The sequence below is a fragment of the Euphorbia lathyris genome, chromosome 10 (assembly GCF_963576675.1).
Source record: "Euphorbia lathyris chromosome 10, ddEupLath1.1, whole genome shotgun sequence".
In the NCBI taxonomy this organism is placed as follows: domain Eukaryota; kingdom Viridiplantae; phylum Streptophyta; class Magnoliopsida; order Malpighiales; family Euphorbiaceae; genus Euphorbia; species Euphorbia lathyris.
This window is the reverse complement of record NC_088919.1, coordinates 72,197,137-72,215,845: the sequence shown is the minus strand read 5'-3', so window position 1 is coordinate 72,215,845 and position 18,709 is coordinate 72,197,137. Positions and strand designations below refer to the sequence as shown.

At 32.1% G+C, this 18,709-nt stretch overlaps 1 protein-coding gene across 8 annotated transcripts; it reads left to right on the top strand.

The window, feature by feature from the left end:
- Positions 1 to 12,460: 12,460 nt before the first annotated feature.
- LOC136207949 (DUF21 domain-containing protein At4g14240-like) lies at positions 12,461 to 16,550 on the top strand. 8 transcript variants are annotated; one of them, XR_010676972.1, is made up of 8 exons: positions 12,461 to 12,555; positions 12,659 to 12,737; positions 12,837 to 12,924; positions 13,011 to 13,168; positions 13,693 to 13,776; positions 13,902 to 14,015; positions 14,861 to 15,631; positions 16,339 to 16,549. XR_010676972.1 is itself a non-coding variant. In XM_065998808.1 (4 exons), the coding sequence occupies exons 1-4, from the start codon at positions 13,278 to 13,280 to the stop codon at positions 16,378 to 16,380; spliced, it is 363 nt and encodes a 120-aa protein (XP_065854880.1). In that variant the 5' UTR covers positions 13,189 to 13,277; the 3' UTR covers positions 16,381 to 16,550. The 8 variants fall into 8 exon arrangements, 2 of the variants coding, with proteins under 2 accessions (XP_065854880.1, XP_065854879.1); XR_010676971.1 differs by lacking the exons at positions 12,461 to 12,555; positions 12,659 to 12,737; positions 12,837 to 12,924; positions 13,011 to 13,168 and adding an exon at positions 13,189 to 13,400 and having other exon boundaries at positions 13,902 to 13,979; positions 16,339 to 16,550; XR_010676970.1 differs by lacking the exons at positions 12,461 to 12,555; positions 12,659 to 12,737; positions 12,837 to 12,924; positions 13,011 to 13,168 and adding an exon at positions 13,189 to 13,400 and having other exon boundaries at positions 16,339 to 16,550.
- Positions 16,551 to 18,709: the final 2,159 nt, after the last annotated feature.

Below are 18,709 nucleotides of genomic sequence, written 5' to 3'. Positions count from 1 at the left end.
GAATCCCACATTTCACTCAAGCAAAAAGCACATAGAGTTGAAGTATCACTACATACGGCATCTCTTGGACTTGAAGACATTGCAGTTGATGAAGATTCCAGGCACAGAGAATCCTGTAGACATGTTGACTAAGGTCGTAACCTTAGAGAAGCTGAAGCTTTGTATCGCTTCAGCTGGCCTTGGTAACTAAGTTCAAGGCATGACACTACCACCAGATGACGGGTTTAGTCTCCAGGTGGGAGATTGTTGGGCTTTGCAGACTAATAGATCTACTTCAGCGATTAGGGTTTCTTGAGGAGTATAAATATAGCCTCTTTCTTTGTAATCTGTATCTCTAAAATTATAGTAAAATATTCTGGCATGGTAGTGCCCCTAGACATAGTCATTCAAATTTAGTGGTGAACTGGGTAAACAATTCTTGTGTGTTTGTTTGTGTTTCGTTTATCGTAATTGCATTAGTTTTTAACACCTCAGAGCTTCACCATGAATCTTTATAATTCTCTCGTCAGAAGTAGCATATGAAGGCACCTTCTCTTCACCAAGAACCCTTTTAATAGCACCATCGTTTTCCTTTATCAATTTTATTACAGAGCCTTGCTTTCCAATTAAGTTAATAGCTTGTGAAGATGCAACCAGTAACCGTATGGAACAAAATACAGCACCAGAAATAGCAAGGGATGTATTATCACCTTCACCACCTGATAGACCACTAACATGTTTGTACACTCTCACCACATCATCCATTGCAGGAGATAGTATTGCTTCTGGTTCCTCTTTTCCAGATATCAAAACAATGTTGAACAATACGAATAATGGTCGTGTCAATCAAATTCTTGATCTGGATGAACAATGAGCATTGTCCTCCATCCAATCTTCATCCTCCTTAACCTGAATAAACAAAAACAACAATAAAATAGAGACATGTGCAAATAATCAATAGAAAACCTAAGCAAAAGGAGAAAGTCTCGATTGCAGTTTGTTCTTTGTTCCTTTCTTTGTTAACTAATGGTTTCATTTAGAATTTCATAATGACATTAGGACATCTAACATCATGTTGAAGCTACTATAACAGAGGAATAAATCAAGCAGTCAATTATAGGTTTCGTTAAATTGAAGGTAGATATGCCAAACATTGAGATTTTCATGAAAATAAAATAAAATCGAAAACCTAAACTTGAAAATTCATCATAGCTGGTTATGGATGGAGACCGTATGTCGGCTGGCAATGAGGAGGGGGAGCCAAGAGAGAGAGAGAGAGACGTTGTCGTAAGCAGATGAAGAAGGAAAAGAAACAACTTGTTGCTTAAAAGAATTGGGTTCGAGTGACACTGATGAAGTCTGTCCTTGGTAACTGCATATTGTGTATTATAAAAGGTCAGCACTCGGATCAAGTTTTAAGTTCTACCAGAGAAGAAGTAAGCACATGAAAAAGGAGAAGGAAAAACTTGGTGCTTAGAAGAATTGGGTTTCAGAGACACCATGAAGTCTGTCCTGACGGTGTCCTTTCATAATACATAATATGTTGTTTGGTCATTACAGACTTCACCGGTGTATCTGGAACCTAATTCTTTAGAGCATCAAGTTGGTCATTTTTCTTTTCATCTTCTTACTTCTCCCGTGGTAGAACGTTGCCTACTAGTCTCCTTTCATATATTTATGTTTTCTTTTTTTTTATAGTAGTAATATTTTGATATTAGTTTCTATTTTTCTCACATTTTTATTTTGTTGCTAAATGAATTTAGTTTTTTTTTTAAGAAAATGCTTGTAATTTCATTAGATAAAAAATAAAGAAGTACAATAAGCAAAATGTAAGGAATAAAACCTCCAATGAATTTAGTTAAAACAAATTAACTATAAAGTAAAAATTATAACCTATGCTAAAACATAAAAATTAATTACCCCAACAGATTTGACTAAAAACTAATTTACTAACTGAATTAGGTTCTGCCATAGCCCGAGGTATGAAGGAGTTGGTTCATGATGATAGATGTGAAGCTAAAATAAACGGAAAATAAGAAAATATTATGATATTTTTTTGTTACATTTTTACGGTATTTGTTTGTGGTAAAAAATATTTCCTATCATTAATTAAGTATATAATGTTATATTTGAAAATAGTGTTTTATAGGGAAAATATGCATTAACCGAATTTCTTGTACACATAAAATCATTATCTCCTTTTGGAAACTGAGTTTGTTTCCTTGTGGTGATAATATCCAATTCATCATACCTAACCTTAATTTGACAAACTGAAAACCCTAATTGAACACGATTGATGTAACAGATTAATCAAAGAGGGCCATAGTGAGCTCTAAGATCAAATATAATATTGGAGTCCTAAATATATATATTTTAATCAATCTATAGCTATTAAATTTTTCGGAGAAGTACAAAAAATAAACTATGTGGTTAACTTATAAAGTCGTGTATTTTGACTCCCAAAAGAAGGTACTATTTTGTTTGTTTATTTAGTGTCATACAGGACCAGTCCTGACAATTCATGGACCCTAGGCAAATTAAGGAATAAAGGCCCCTACCCTATAAAAAAAATTTGTGCGTAACAAAATTTTTCAAAAGTCGTTTTTTAAATAACAATTTTTTTCCATTCGTATCACTATTCTACTATTGCTATCGTCATCAATAAAAATATCTTCTGAAAATCACCTTTTACGAGTTCACTTTCAATACATGATAAATAGAAAAGTATTTTATTAGTAATTATACAATATGTTTTATTACGGTCACTAAATACAATTGTTTATCCAAAATAAATAAAAAATGTTCCACAATTTCTTTAAATTATGGATTAAACTCCTATTTGACCCATGTACATTTAAAATTTTATCGTTTGGCTAATAAGGTATTATTTGATAGCATTTGTCCCTTGGAGTATTTTCATAAGGGACATTTAACTCATTTTGGATAAAAAAAAAACTAACTTATTTGTTAAATTTTTTGCCAATAATTTTTTTATTGCATTTTTCTATATAGACTTAATATTAATTATTTAGACCCTTTAAAACCTAAATAATTTTAGAGCTTTTTACATAAATATCGGAATTGGTTACAAAATTACAATTAAATCATATCATCAAAATTACTTTTCAATATGTCATTATTTTTCATATATAAGAAATAGAGTATGATTTTTTACCTTAAGTAAAAAAATTTAGACTTCAATTCATAAATTCTAAACTTTAGTAAATATATTTTAGATTCTTAATTTATAAGTCCTAATCTGTAAAATATATTAAAAATAATGATTTTATTAGTTTGATCTAATTTAAAAGTATTATTTGATATAATTGTAAATAAGTTTTAAAAAGTGAATTTCTATATAAATTTCTTAATATTAATATATATATATATTTTGAGAAAGCCAAAATTTGTACCATGGAAACTAAATCAACAAAAGACACAAAAAAAAACAACAACAGCAAAACCAACAAAAGAACAAGCAAACTAGCAACAAAACAAAGAATAGCAAAGACCAAAAAAAAATATAAAAATCAAAATAAAAGAAAAAAAGCAAAGAAACAGCAGGAAAATATTTGCACTCAGAGGGAGTCCAACCTAGGCCCCCTTTAAATAAAGAATGTGTCTTAACCACTAATAAAGCATAGAAGGCACCTTTTATGTATTGGAAAAAAAATTAAATTAATAATTAGAATTTTCATGTTTTTATTTACAGCCAGATTTGCATACGAAACAATTGGAAGACGCTTAAGCAATTCAACCAAATAAAGCAAATGTCCGGTATATATTAATAAAATGCATTTTTATGACCTTATTGGAACATTGTCCAAACTTAAGTACCCGTAGATGAGATTGACCCTAAAAGCCCCTACATCCCCATTTTTACAAGACCCAGAGAACCTAATTAACTCTTAAAAACTGTGATAAAATCTCCAATCCAATTGTCCCTTTTCTTTTAATGAGTATTTGATGATGACCCTTTATGTTGTTAAGACATAGTGATAAATTGTTTTTAGCAGATGTACCAAATTAGCAGCCACATCAACACAACCAATTATATAATTGGAAAGCATAATGATATGAGATACATTCATTAGCTTATCAAGGCAGTGTTATTTATGGATTCGGTAGTTCTGTATACTACAAAGCCTTAAGTTAGCACGTTGGTAATATATGAATATTCCATCGCATCTGTCTAGCTAATTAATAAAAAAAGCGACCCCGTGCACTACGCGTACCGGCTTAAACGAGTGTCTGGGGAGGGGTCCCACCATGAGGGTGTACTAGGGCCAGGTTTCCCTTGCCAATTTTTTTGGAAAGAGGCCGCTTCTAAAACTCGAACGTCATTTGAGAATCGAGCGCATTTTTTATTTCGCCTTCAGATGACATAGAGTTAAAATACTGTCATGAAAAATATGCAGACGACACGAAAAGGGAATGAGATACTAGTCTATGTGAGATCGATATTGTTCTTAAGAACATTTACGACTTGATATGATAAAGTTCACTTGCTCTTTAGAGTTAGAGATACGTTTTATCTCCTATCAAGTATGACGAGACAATCCGACTGTATTTGAATTTTCTCACCGAGGCGATGCATCTTAATCCAACTTAAAGCTTATTTGATAACCATGGCCTCAGATAGATGGTGACTGAGATTTTCTTGAAAAACTCCCATCTTAGCTAGAATGCCTTCTCTGGAGTGATTACTTGATGATGCCATAGATGCAAAAAAAAACTTTTGACGCAAGAATTGAAATGAAAAGAAGAAACTTGTAAAAAGATAAGACAAAACCAAACTTTTTAGACCACAAGACCCATATATTTACTCAAATCAAATCAAATCTAACATTGAACCTGAGTCCATATTATGGAAGCACTACTATAGTATTTCCTGAAAAATATATTGTGGTTTATTTTCTGAATAGTAACTCTCTGATATTATTAGTCATATTATTATTTTTTCTAATTTTTTATATTGATTTTTAAAAATAATATAAAATATAAAAATTAACTAATCAGAAATTAGAATAAAAGAAATGAAAACCTAATATAAGCATTGTTTTGTTAACAACAATTGCATCCGGCATATGTATTCTTCATCCAGAAGACATATTGATGGGAAATTGTTATTGTTGGGCTAGACCACTTAGTCCAATTTTGAATTTATAAAAAAAGCCCAACCTTAGTCTTCAATCCGGGTCGGGTTGGGTTGATGTGATGTGGACTCTATATTTTTTATTGAAAAAATAATAATATTTATTGTTATTATTTTTAATAATTCGGATTTAATTGTTTTTTATAATTAAATTCCTTTTCTCCTAACGTTTCTTCAATGGTCATAGTCAATGCTTATGGTCAATGGTCAATATTAAATAAGGAGTAATCTTCCCTGATTTTATGAGTAACAATCCCTGATTTAATAAGGAGTAACCTTCCCTAGTTTCTCTCTCTCTTTATTCTCCATTAATTCAGAGCGTAACTGCTATTTTTTCTTATAAATAGCTGTTGAGACTGCTATTCCATAGAGAGAGAATTACAATATAATTTTCTTTGAGTAAATCGAAACTGGGCATTTATAAAGTGCAGACAAAAACGAGTTCGTACGATGCAATTTGAATTCGTATGATGCAATTTTCTTTAAGTCATTGTTTTACGTTATTTTTTAGTATTTTATGAGCGTTTTGTCCTTAGTTTGAGGGTATTTTACCTTATTCTCGTCTTAATTGGAGTTTAGAGTAATTTTAGAAATTGCTTGGTGAGCTGACTGCGATTCCAAAATTAGAAGAAAAAAATAGAATCTGCCTAAAAACTCCAAACCCTTCCTTACTAAATTCTAAATCAATTATGGTAAGAAAAAGAAACATCCTTGAAAGTTATGGAGATATAAATCTGCCTAAAAAGACTTCAAAACCTTCCTTGGTCAATTCCACATCAAATATGTCAAGATAAGGCAGCAATGTTAAAGACTATAGAGACAATTTAGGTGGTTTTTATGTAAATATGTGACCCAAAACTCCTATAAATAGGGACCTTATTGCTAGTTAGCTCACCATTTTTACATGGTTTGTAGCTTATTTTCATTTACTTTACCTTTCAGTTTCACTGGTTCTTAGAAATTATTCTCTTTATTTCAGTTCTACTTCTCTTTTAGTGTAGCAAAGTTAAACTAATCCATAATTTAGACCGTGCAAAGCTAGACTTATGTTGCTATTCATATTTCGTGTAGGGGAGTCATCAAGATAGTTTTGGATTTATGTTGGATCAAATAAATAAACTTTCACAGGTAACAGAGGAAGTGTATAATTACTGGAAAAAAAATTCTCTTTTCATCATGACTTTCTATGAAACATTACAACTCTTGATATATGCATAAATGACTCTTGAACAATACAATGAACCAAATTAAAGACTATTAATTATAATTTTATTATTTCAACAATTTAGATGAGATACTGACGGAAATGAAATGTTCAAATTTGATATCTGTATTAATGTTGGATTTTCCATTATTTACATCAAGTTAATATATGGCCCTAGTATATTATATACTAATATGGTTTAATAAAATAAAAGGATAAATCATATTGGTCAGTTAATGAAAAGGTATGTTGAATCATATTGGTTCATTAATTAAAAGGTGCCTTATGGATGAAGATATACCTTAATGGAATAAATTCTAAAGGGTTAAGCTAGAGAAACACAATTCTCGGTGATTCCCGAAGAACTCTATTGTTATCATCATGGATCAAGATACACTCTCTTGATTGTCATACGTGTTTGTGAAAATCATCTTATTCCAATATCTAGGCAATCAGTGCTTATCTAATATTATCATGAAATCTAAGATATTTTATCATGTGATATCAGAGCCTGGTTTTGGAATGAGTGATTTTTCAATTATGCTTTTATGTATTTATCATCTGCGTTAAGTGTATTCTATTCATGAATATTTGTTTTACAATTGAATACTCGTCAGATGAATAAATATTCTATTTAATGGCCAAAGTAGTTTTGTACTAATCAAGGAATTATATTATTTTATAATTCTTTGGATGAAAGATCATTCTTTTGAGTTTTATTTCCGTAAAGGTCAATTCATGTATTAATGATTACGTTTTATATGCATTGTTCATCTGAATATATTTATATTTTGTTAGAACAAGATGACGTTATAATCTAATAGTGTTTAATACTTTGATAATTTATTGCTATTCAAAATATTTTATCATGGGTATATTGACGTTTATTATTATAAAACATATCATAGATCATCCAAAGGTTGATTAATTATTTTATAATTTATGAACATTACATGGTTAATAAAAAAAACATTACATGGTTAATTAATATTCATTTGATTAGATATATTTAGTATATTCAAAGATAACAAATATGTCTAGTTGGAGTGTACGAATTACAAATTATGTGTAATTAAATTAAGCATCAATTATGTTTTGTTTCATTGTTATATATTATTGTTTTATCCAAAGGAGAATTTCAATGTACATTTGATGATGCTATAAAATTATGAATCTATATTATTTAAATTAAATTTATTACTCAAAGCATTAATGGATGAGTATAATTATATATTTTTTTTGTAGCATGTGTTCCTGTTTCTCTTCATTCGCAAGCTACATCTGTAACTAAGTTCAATGGACTTAATTTCTCTTAATGATGTTAAATTCTCTTAATGGTGTGAACAAATCCAGTTTCACCTTGGTGTTTTAGATCTTGATTTTATCTTCCTTTAGATCTTGGGCATCTTCTAAGTCTATCAAATTTCTAGTATGGCTGGTTTGCCCCCACCAACATCTCACTATGTTTCTATTGACTTTTTACTTCTCAACTCACACTACATTCTTCAGTTTAATATCTACTCGAAGAAGAGAAACTTCTGCCCTTTGTATCCCTGAGAAGTTTCTCTATTCTCAGGGATACAAAAGGCAGACGTTTCTCTTCTCCGAGTAGATATTAGACTGAAGAATGTAGTGTGATTTGAGAAGTAAAAAGTCAATAGAAACATAGTGAGATATTGGTGGGAGCAAACCAACCAGACCGGGATTTTAGTATACTTAGAAGATGTTCAAGATCTAAAGGAAGATGGAATTAGTGCAACTAATTCAATCATTTTGAGGATTCAATCTGATAGTAGATGGAAGTCCAGGTAATAATTTTGCTGGTAGCAATCGATTTCATCGTGATAGTTTGGAGGATAAAGAATCATCCTTTTCTTCGCCTTACTCTAGCTTAAACTTTTTGTTGTCCTATTGGTAATACTTCATAAAGCGATGGCATTCTAACTCATTGGCATTGGCCTGCTGTTTATTTGGTATAGTCTGTAGGTATGCGTGTTGACACACTTAGCCACCTGGAAGGGCCCTCCCCTTTTTCTGTCCATATTTTGTTTTCCTTCTTCGGCCTGGATGCCTTAGTGCTAGGGAAGACCAGGTCACCAGCCTATAATTGTTTGGGCCTTACCTTCTTGTCATAGGTTTCCTTCATTCTTTTCCTCTAGGCCTCAATTTTAATCGACGTTCGGTCTCTCCTTTCTTTGACCATGTCTAACTTTCTTCTCATGTTGGCATCATTATCCGCCTAAAATTAAAGCATTTTTTTGGGACTTGTGGCACCAATGTCTATTGGGATGTAGGATTCGATTTCATAGGAGAGGAAGAATGGAGTTTCTCCCGTAGCCCTCCTTGGGGAAGTCTGGTAGGCCTATCAAACACGTGGTAATTGGTCCACCTAGTCAGGGTCAATGAGTTCTAGCCTTTTTTTTTTCAAGCCTTGGACAATAGTATGGTTCGTTACTTCTATTATTATGTTTCTCTAGGGGTAGGCCATATAAGTGAATCGAAGTTTAAGGCGTAGCTACTGGCAGTAGGTTTTGAAAGCTACGTTATCAAATTGTTTCCCATTATCCTTAATGATTGTATGTAAGATTCCATACCTTGTGAGTATTTGCTATAAAAAAAAATAGTTGTCATTGTTATGGCTGACATTGGCTCGCTTTCCACCCATTTGGTGAAATGGTCCACTACAACTAGTATGTACTTCTTCTACTTCTTAGCTTTGGGGAAAGCGCCCATGATGTGAAGTCCCCATGTCGCAAAGGGCCATGCTAGGTTGATGATTTTCATGGCTAAAGGGGGTGACTTATCACTGGGGAATACCTTTGACAAGCCTCGGACTTCTTTACATACTCAACTACATCCTTCGCAATTAATGGACAATAGAGTCCTTGTAATTGGATCTTTCTGGCCAATGCTTCTCCACCCTAATTCGCTCCATCGTCTCCCTCTGTATTTCCTTAAGGATATAATGGGCCTTTTGGAAGCCTATGCATTTCAGCCATTGATGGATGAATGACTTTTAGTAGAGGTCTTCCCCTAATGCTGAATAACGACTGACTTTTCTTACTACCGAGTCATGAGTGAAGTTCTAGCCATATCTGTTTCATTCACTTGAATAAGTATGTTGCAACTAAATAAATTGATATGAACTGACAAAGCTTGTATTTTTGCTTGACATATACGTGAAAACGTTATATTTATAATGGTTAGAGGTGGGTAAGTGAAAGGTTGTGGAAGGAAAAATGATAAATGCTTTTAGGGTTTTTGAAATTAATTGTAATCGTCCTGCATTCCTACATTTAATAACATATTGGGATGAACTACCGACAACACTAAATTTACTAAATATCAAGAACTAGCACAAATATACCAAAAGTATCATAAATATTCAAAACAATTGCAAACTTAAACTCAAAATTTCAATAACTTCAACTTTAGAAATTGAAGTTTCAAGCTCAAATTTTGAAATTTTTTAGAAAAAAACAATAAAATTAGAAAATAAGATTGACAACTGATTTAAGAAAAAAAATTATAAAGAGATAATGATGGGAAAAAAATGAGAAATTAGTTAATAAAATGATGGGAAAAATAATAAAATTAGATAATAATAATGGGAAAATTCTAATAAAATTAGATAATAATAATGGGAAATTAGAAATGGAAGTTTCAATTTGGAAAATTTCAATTTGGAAAATTCTATAAAAAATAATAAAATTAGAAAATAAGATTGACATTTTGATTTAAGAAAAAACAAATAAAAAATTGAAGGGAAAAAGCTTAATTAAGTCCCTGAACTTTATCTGTTTTAAGGATTAAACCACCTGATCATTTATTTTTCCATATTGAGCCATTGATCATTGATTCTTCTATGGATTAGGCCCTTATTTAACTGTTTCGTTGAGTTTGGACTGCATACATCATTAGGGCGATTCGGCTTGTTGACATGGACAAATAAAAATAAGAATTTATTGACTAGGAGAGATAAAAAAATTCAAAACTAAAACGAAATTATAGAAATTAATTTCCAGTATATTCTTCCAAACTCGATTTTCTCCTCTCCCATTTTGTGATTTTCAATATTAGAATCGTCAAATCGATATTCTCATCTCCTAAACTCGACGGAAAAGTTTAGGGCCAAATCCATAATAAAATCAATGATCAATGCTCAATATGGAAAAATAAATGATCAGAGGCTTGATCCTTAAAATGAGTAAATTTTAGGTGTTTAATTATGCTTTTTCCCTAATAATAATGGTAAAACAATTATTAGAGAGTAGCAAAATTTGGAAAAAAAATTAGAAAACTTAAATTTAAAATTTCAATAACTTCAATTTTAGAAATTGAAATTTCAAGCTCAAATTTTGAAAATTTCTAAAAAAACAATAAAATTAGAAATAAGATTGACATTTTAATTTAAGAAAAAAAATTAAAAATAGATACTGATAGAAAAAAATGAGAAATTAGTTAATAAAATGACGGGGAAAAAAATCTATACTATATATAATAGCGGAAGCAGAAACAAATGAGGAGAAATGTTTTAAAGGCCTTTTTGATGAGTTTTCAACGTAGTAAAAAATCAAAATTAAAAATAACAGATTTATATTTATAATATATTAAATAATGGGTAAAGTACAAAAAAAAACCCTGTAGTTTCCGACTTTTGCAAACAAGGTCCCGTGTTTTAAAAGTGTACAAACGGGGGTCTGTGGTACCAGCCGTTAACAAAGAAGGTATTTTTTATGGATACCGTTAAGTTTGGCTGACCTGTCACTTTGACTAAAAATTGCACCAAGGGCAATTATCATGCTTGGAAAATTTTACTTGACAAATTTAGTTCAGTGCACAGAAAATTGAGAAAGAACTTTCCCAAGCATCAATAGCAATCCAACAAAGCCTATCAACTCAATACTTAGAACCATTATAAATACTTAAAGACATACCACAATGAACTGCAATCCTGTAAATTTTGAACCAGAGGCTGTATGGACCAAAAAAGAAGAGGAAAAGCGAATTTGGGGGATGGAATTTCTCAAGCCTTTTATACCACAATTGGGATGCGAAAGGATGAAATTGCCTTGGTGCAATTTTCAGTCAAAGTGCCAGGTCAACCCAACTTAACGGCATCCATAAAAAATCTCTTCTTTGTTAATGGCTGGTACCACAGACCCCCGTTTGTACGCTTTTAAAACACGGGACTTTGTTTGCAAAAGTCGGAAACCACAGGTTTTTTTTTTGTACTTTACCCTTAAATAATTACTAGCTCATTAATTAAAATAATAAAATAAAGTAAGAGTTACAGGAAGATGAAAAAAAACACAAAGCAAAGAAAATTCAAAAGCCACAAATAAATTTTTCATCTTTCAGATCCATTTCTGTCATTACCTAGGTTCTATACCTCTAGCTACCTTATCCATGTTTTCTTTTTTATTTGTCTTTTTTTTCCAAACTGATATCTCTAATTGAAGAAATCCGATAGAAATAGAAGATTCATAGACAACTAAAATCGGGAAACACAAAGGTGTCAAAAATTACAAAAAAATCTTATATTTCTCGAGGTAATTGTTCGATTTTTTTTTCAAATGTTAGAGTTATTTTTCTTCTCAATTGTGTTTTTTTTTATTAAACAATAGTTGTTATAGTTTCATATTTGAAAGATGAAATTCCAATTCTGTTGTTATCCAGGTTCCGTACCTCTCGCTACCTTATCCATATTTTCTTTTTATTTGTCTTTTATTTTTCAAAATGAATAAAATAAAGATTTTGTATATTTGCATTCTTTTTTAGTGTATGTTGCTAGGTGTTATCGTTTTGATTGTTAAGTCTAACTAAAATTTAGATTTTCGGCTTTATATGAACTCAATTGTTAGCTTTAATTGAAGTTAACACTATGCCAGACATTTGTTTTCGTGTCGTCTGAATATTTTCGTGACAGTATTTTAACTCTATGTCATTTGAAGACGAAATAAAAAATGCCATCGATTCTGTCATCCCAAAAGAACGCGATTTTGATTGAAAAGTCACTTAACCAACACTGCGAATAAATGACTGTCATTGTTATACGAAAATAAAAAAGCTGGCAACCAAATATTAGAAAAGCTGGGAGCAAAAAGTTCCCAAAATTTTAAGGCGCCCAATCTTTTAGACAGGATATAAAATCCAAAATGAAAGCCTAATTTCTCATTTTGTCTGTCCATTTCTCTAGAATCCTTTGCGTTCACGAGTAAGTCCAAACCCTAACTCTTTCATGTTCTTCTTTTCTTCTTCATCGTTTCTTCCTGTTCAAAATGTGTCTAATCTTCTGATTTTTATGTTTCTTCTTGTAGGGATAATACAATGGAGCAGGATGCGAAGCCGATTGTTGAAGCAATTAAGTTTTGCAAGAAGGAAAGACTGGGAAATTAGGTATTGTGGATTTTATCTTACTAATTCCTCTTTTCTGTCTCTTTCTCTCACTCTCTCAAATCTTGTTAAGAACTGTTGTTATTCCAACTCTATCTACAGGTGCCACGAGGAATCGCCTGAGCTATTAGATTTAGATCGGAGTCCCCTGAGCTCAAAGAAAACATCATGTTGCTGTTGAGTCTCCATTGTAAGTATCGTTTCCCCCAATTTGGAGACAACATTGGTCTTTTTTACTAAAAGCTCATTAAGCTTTTCTTCCATATTGTTATTCAGACTAAATGGATGTTCTAATAGACCAACTTAAGGAGGTTTTGAACTTTTGAAGATTGAAATCTGAGGGTCCAGTTCTAGGTTTAAGATCAGAAATAAGCTGGGTTGCAGTTTATCCTATACTAATAGAAATAACTCTGTACTTCGACTGCACATTGCAGGTAATTCCATTGAAGCTTTTGCATATTCCATTTGTTATATGATGACTTCTATGAGTCTTTAATATCTTATTAGATTTTGTATGAGTATGAGCTTGATTTAGGAGTGTGTATGGATAAGGAGAAGTTTAGATTGTTGAACCCTCTCTCTAGTCATGCGTTTGGAAGTTTGAAGTTATGGAGCCGATCCACTGTTTTACTTGGCTCATTCTTCTTTGTTAAATGGTATCTAATTGTAAGCATCGTTTCTGCTCAAGTGAAAGCTTATTGTGTGTGTGGTGGTCGGAATGATACTTTACATATTTTATATGATTGTCATAAGGCCCGCAATGTCTAGGGCCCTCTTATTCGTAGTAATTGCATTTACAGTTTCGACTGCAGGGATTTGAGAAAGTGGGTTCTTATGAATCTTTCATTTACACTTTCTTATAGATGTCTCATCTTGCTACAATTTGAATATATATTTGCACAGATTTCATTTCAGTTAACTTTTAAGCTGAGCTTTGACTTTGACGTTGCATATGTAGGCTCTTCCCATATACCTGGATAAGCTTTTCAATCAGAATGTTGCAATCATACTCTCTGTCACATTTGTTCTATTTTTTGGGGAGGTAGGTGTTCTACGAAATCGCTTTATTGCTCAGTGGTTTCCCCTCTCCAATCTATTTGTTCTGTGTTGTTTCTTTTGGGTTGGTTAAAAGGGAGTAGTTTGGAAGTTGACAGTTTTCTTTTGCAGGTTATTCCACAAGCAATATGTTCCAGATATGGACTTGCTGTTGGTTCTAATTTTGTTTGGCTTGTTCGAGTTTTGATGGTAATTTGCTATCCAATTGCATATCCCATTGGGAAGGTAAACTCACTGAAAGATTTGATTTGGATATATACTAGAGCACATAGAATTACTAATTTTTTGATGAAGCAGAATTGTAAAAAAAAGGCCTAAACTTGTGCATGTTCATATAAATGTGAATATATCTACAAAGTGACAAATGTAGCATATTGCTTGGATTGGTCTCTACCAGCTCTTAGTTTTTTATGCACCATCTGTTGCACTAATATGTCCAAATGGATATTGCATCTAGCATGTAACACTTTACTACTATTGACTTGAATGGACTATATGAGCACGGCCTGAAGAAGTGAAGTTTGTTTAAAAAAATGGAATTTAGGATTATATTTCCTCATTGAATCCTAGATTTCCGTCCATTGTTGAGCCATCTGGCTTAGCAGCTTTCCTTGTTGATAAATCATGAAAGTTTAAGGATAAGATAACCTTTTCTGTAGTTGATATTTCTTTTACTGATTTGATATGCTGATACTGAGGCTTTTAATATTGGTTATGGTAAAAAGGTATAGGGATAGAGTGTTTGCTGCTGTTAATTATGAATGGTTATCTTTTGAATGTCTATTGAAACTAGTATGGTGTGAGAAAAATGCTCTCTAGAATGTGTGTGACCCAAAATCAGTTGAGGTGCCCTAGCCATGTGCTACATGATAATTGCCCTCCTGTGATATGAAATTCTGAAATGTTTTTATCTTCTTGTTTTCATTGATGAGGAGATACTTCTTGTGTTTATCTTTAATATTTTATTTGTTCCAAGGAACATTTTTCTTTTTTTTGCTCAGTAATTTATGCTTAGTGAAATTTATCTTCCCACTCCATGTTGGATGCTTAGTGAAATATATCTACTGTAGGGTGTGTAGGGTGGGAAGGTACGTGCTAAACTTGTAGCAGAACTAAGTGGTACAGATGGTGTGGTAATATATTAGGGGAAAGCGACAGGCGAATCACGCTCATCGCTTCTGTCCAACAACTTCCACTCTTCATCATACATATCCTTCGGCTGCTCACCCAGAGGCTGGTACAGATCTTTACCGTACAGGTAATCCTCGATCTGCATCTTCTAGAAACCGAAATCCGAACCATCGAATTTCTCCACAGGGGGTTTTTCCGTCTCCCATCGTAATTACCCTCGCTCTGATACCAGTTGTTAGGAATAATTGAAATTACGATAAACAAAAAATAAGCAAACACACGAGAATTGTTTACCCAGTTCGCCACTCAATATGAATGACTACGTCTGGGGGCACTACCAAGCCAGGATATTTACTATAATGAATGAGATACGAATTACAGAGAAAGAGGTTACATTTATACTCCTGAAACCCTAACCGTCTGGGGGCACTACCAAGTTGGATCGCTGCAGTTGGGCCCATCGCTTCAGTTGGGCCTATATATATTAGTCTCCATAAGCCCAACAATTTATCTTCCCACTCCATGTTAGATGCTTAGTGAAATATATCTACTGTAGGGTGTGTAGGGTGGGAAGGTACGTGCTAAACTTGTAGCAGAACTAAGTGGTACAGATGGTGTGGTTATATATTAGGGGAAAGCAGCAGCTCAGCTCAGAATGGTATGCGAAAGCAAATATACAAGTCTTTATGGCATGTGGAAGAAAGCTTGAGGTACTTCGCTTTCTTTATCCATAACTAGAGTGAGATTTCCGTTCTCTAATTGCATTTGAACTTGGATCAATTTGGAATTAGACAGCAAAATCATGTCCTCTTTTTCTATAGTTTTCCACATTCATGTAATCTTTAGCTTTTATATGATAGGCCAGCTTATACCAAAAAAGAAATTGTGGTCCATAGAAACAGCCCTGTCACGAAAATAAGTGCCATAAATATTTAAATGAACAATATCTATCGAGGGACATGGTAAGAGGTGCAGCTATGGATGACTTTAAATATAACAAAGCAAATTAATTAAAATGTTAGCTCAGCTGTCAAGATTTTGTAATATTAGCTTTGTTAGCCAATTATATTTGGTCTATTGCCACATTATAGTATTTCAGGTACTCATTTTTCATCAATAGTAGCCTTTCATGTTTCTATTTGGAAAATTTGGATTAGAGCTTTATTCAATGGATCACCATTAATCAATAATGCCATTTTATGTTGAAATCCCTCACACTAGTATGGTATGTAAAAGTAAATTATATCTCTATATCATTCTGTTTTTGACCAATTTGTAGCTATAGTGGATTTTCTAATCTATTTGGTGCATTCCTTTACAAAATGTCATGATATGATGATTAATTATGTTATTCATTTACTTGATATTTATACTTTGAAGATCAACATTCAATTAACTTGTGTATTTTATGTTGCAGGGAGCAAAGGGATGGAAGAAAACCTGCAAAGAATGGGTATAAGAAGTCATGAGATTCAAGGTTTAGGTTTTTAGGCTTCTTATATAGTTAAATGTTAGCTTTGTAATGACAAACCTTTGGTTAGGATTGTGATCTTCACATATGTATAAGTTTATTGTTATATATAAAGGTTATTTGCACATTATTTACAAGAAATTTTGGTTGTTTATACAGGTTCATGAAAGAGGTAAAAAAAAACAATGATAAAATTCTTATAAGAAAATGTCATACTAATTACGTTCCAACAACATGATTTAATACAAATTATGTTATGTGAATTACGTTACAACGACAGTCAGGAAAATTAAAACTTTCATAACATTAACATAATTGCTTCATTTTAACTTAATATTTTGACAGATTATTTAAAAATGGTGTCATGAGAGCATATATTCGATGACAGTTGTTATTAGATAAACCCATATAGTTAGTGGTCAGATGACATGTCGCTGTCATGTGAGGCTATTACGGATGACAGAACGTGACCGTCGTCTGAAGTACCATCAGATGGCAGCGAGCCCTGTGACAGATTTATATCTTGCGGGATGACGGTTTTTAACCGTCGTCTGAAGGGGTTTTTGGCATAGTGTAAATTAATTTTTCTAATTCGGAACCTGTTGAACTCCACTCATTTTTTTTAGTTTGAGTTTATTTAACTGATATGGATTGTATTTTTTATTTTCATGCATTTGGTACAAATAGATATAAAGTTTCACACAATAGTTGTTAATTGAAGTTTGAGACACATTGAAGAAAATATTGAAAAGGTATTGAAATATTATACTTACAATGAAGTTTATTTTAACTATAAATTATGTTATATCATTATTATTATTATTATTAAGGAGTTAATTTTTCCCAGTTCTCTCGACAAAGAGATTGTAAGCGTCTAATACATTTGATAAGATGTTTATTCTCAAAAAATTTGGATTATGTCAGATACGAACTCAAAATGAAGGTAAATAAAAATAAATTTTGATGCTTAAAATTCAAAAAATGTACATTAATTATAGGATATTGAGATAATTGCTGTTGCAACATTGGTTATATAGTTTTTAACTATTATATTGTGGTTTGTATAAAATTGTTAGTATTTTAAGAGTTTTTAACAGATGAAAATGAAAGATGAGCATAAGGCAATTTGTTAGAAAATATTAATTAAAAAATATTATTATTTGAATCTCTTCAAATTCTCAAATGTGGAGCATAATGATTCTAATTAATAGAATTAATTTCACATATTAATTATAAAACGTTTTTTTTGTACTGATTGGTTACAATTACGATTTAATTCTATTTAACTAAAATTAATTTATTGACTTAATACTTCATTAATAAAAAATAAAAAATTTAATTAATGGGGAAAAAATATTTCCACTATCCTCTTTATATGCTTATAGCTTACATTCTCTCTTATTTTCGAAAAAAACGAGAGGAAGATAGTTCTCTCCTAATTATCTTTTTTGTCACTTCATTTTTTTTCTCTATTCTTTTGTTTGTTTTTCTTGCGTACGAAATTCAAGAATATATAATTATTAGAAAATATAAATAAAGTCAAATAAGTGATATCTGCGAGCGGGAGTGATATTCTATACAATGAAAGAATGAAGAACAAATTGATTGAATGTCTTGATGAGATATTACGAGATAAAAAAATAGGACAAATCATCACTTAAGCTGATTTAATTGGATATATTGGGTTATTGTAGCATAATGAATAATTGAATTCGAATATTTGGTGATCATGAAATTCCATCAAGCAAAATGATAATCATCAATATGAATTTATGACTAACTGAAGTGTTTCCTATTACGATTGGAGTGCATCAAGGTTCCGCACTAAGCCCATTTCTTTTTGCCATCGTTATGGATGAACTAACAAGTTCACTTCAAGATGGTATACCATGGTGCATGCTGTTTGCAGATGATATTGTGTTGGTTGATGAGACGAAAGAAGGAGTGGAGAGGAAGTTGGAACTATGGAGACAAACTCTAGAATCTAGAGGCTTTAAGTTGAGCCGAACTAAGATATAATATTTGGAGTGTAAGTTTAACGGCCATAGGAGTAGGGAGGCAGGGACAATCACCCTAGATGGGAGAGTTGTTCAGGCCTCAGATTGCTTCCGGTATTTAGGATCTATTATCCAAACGGATGGAGAAGTAGATGAAGATGTTGCTCATAGGATTAAAGCTGGTTGGTCGAAGTGGAAGAGTGCTACGAGTTTCCTTTGTGACCCCGGCATGCCTAATAGATTGAAGGGGAAATTCTACTGGACGGCAATTAGACCAGCATTGTTATATGGTACGGACTGTTGGGCAGTGAAACACTGTC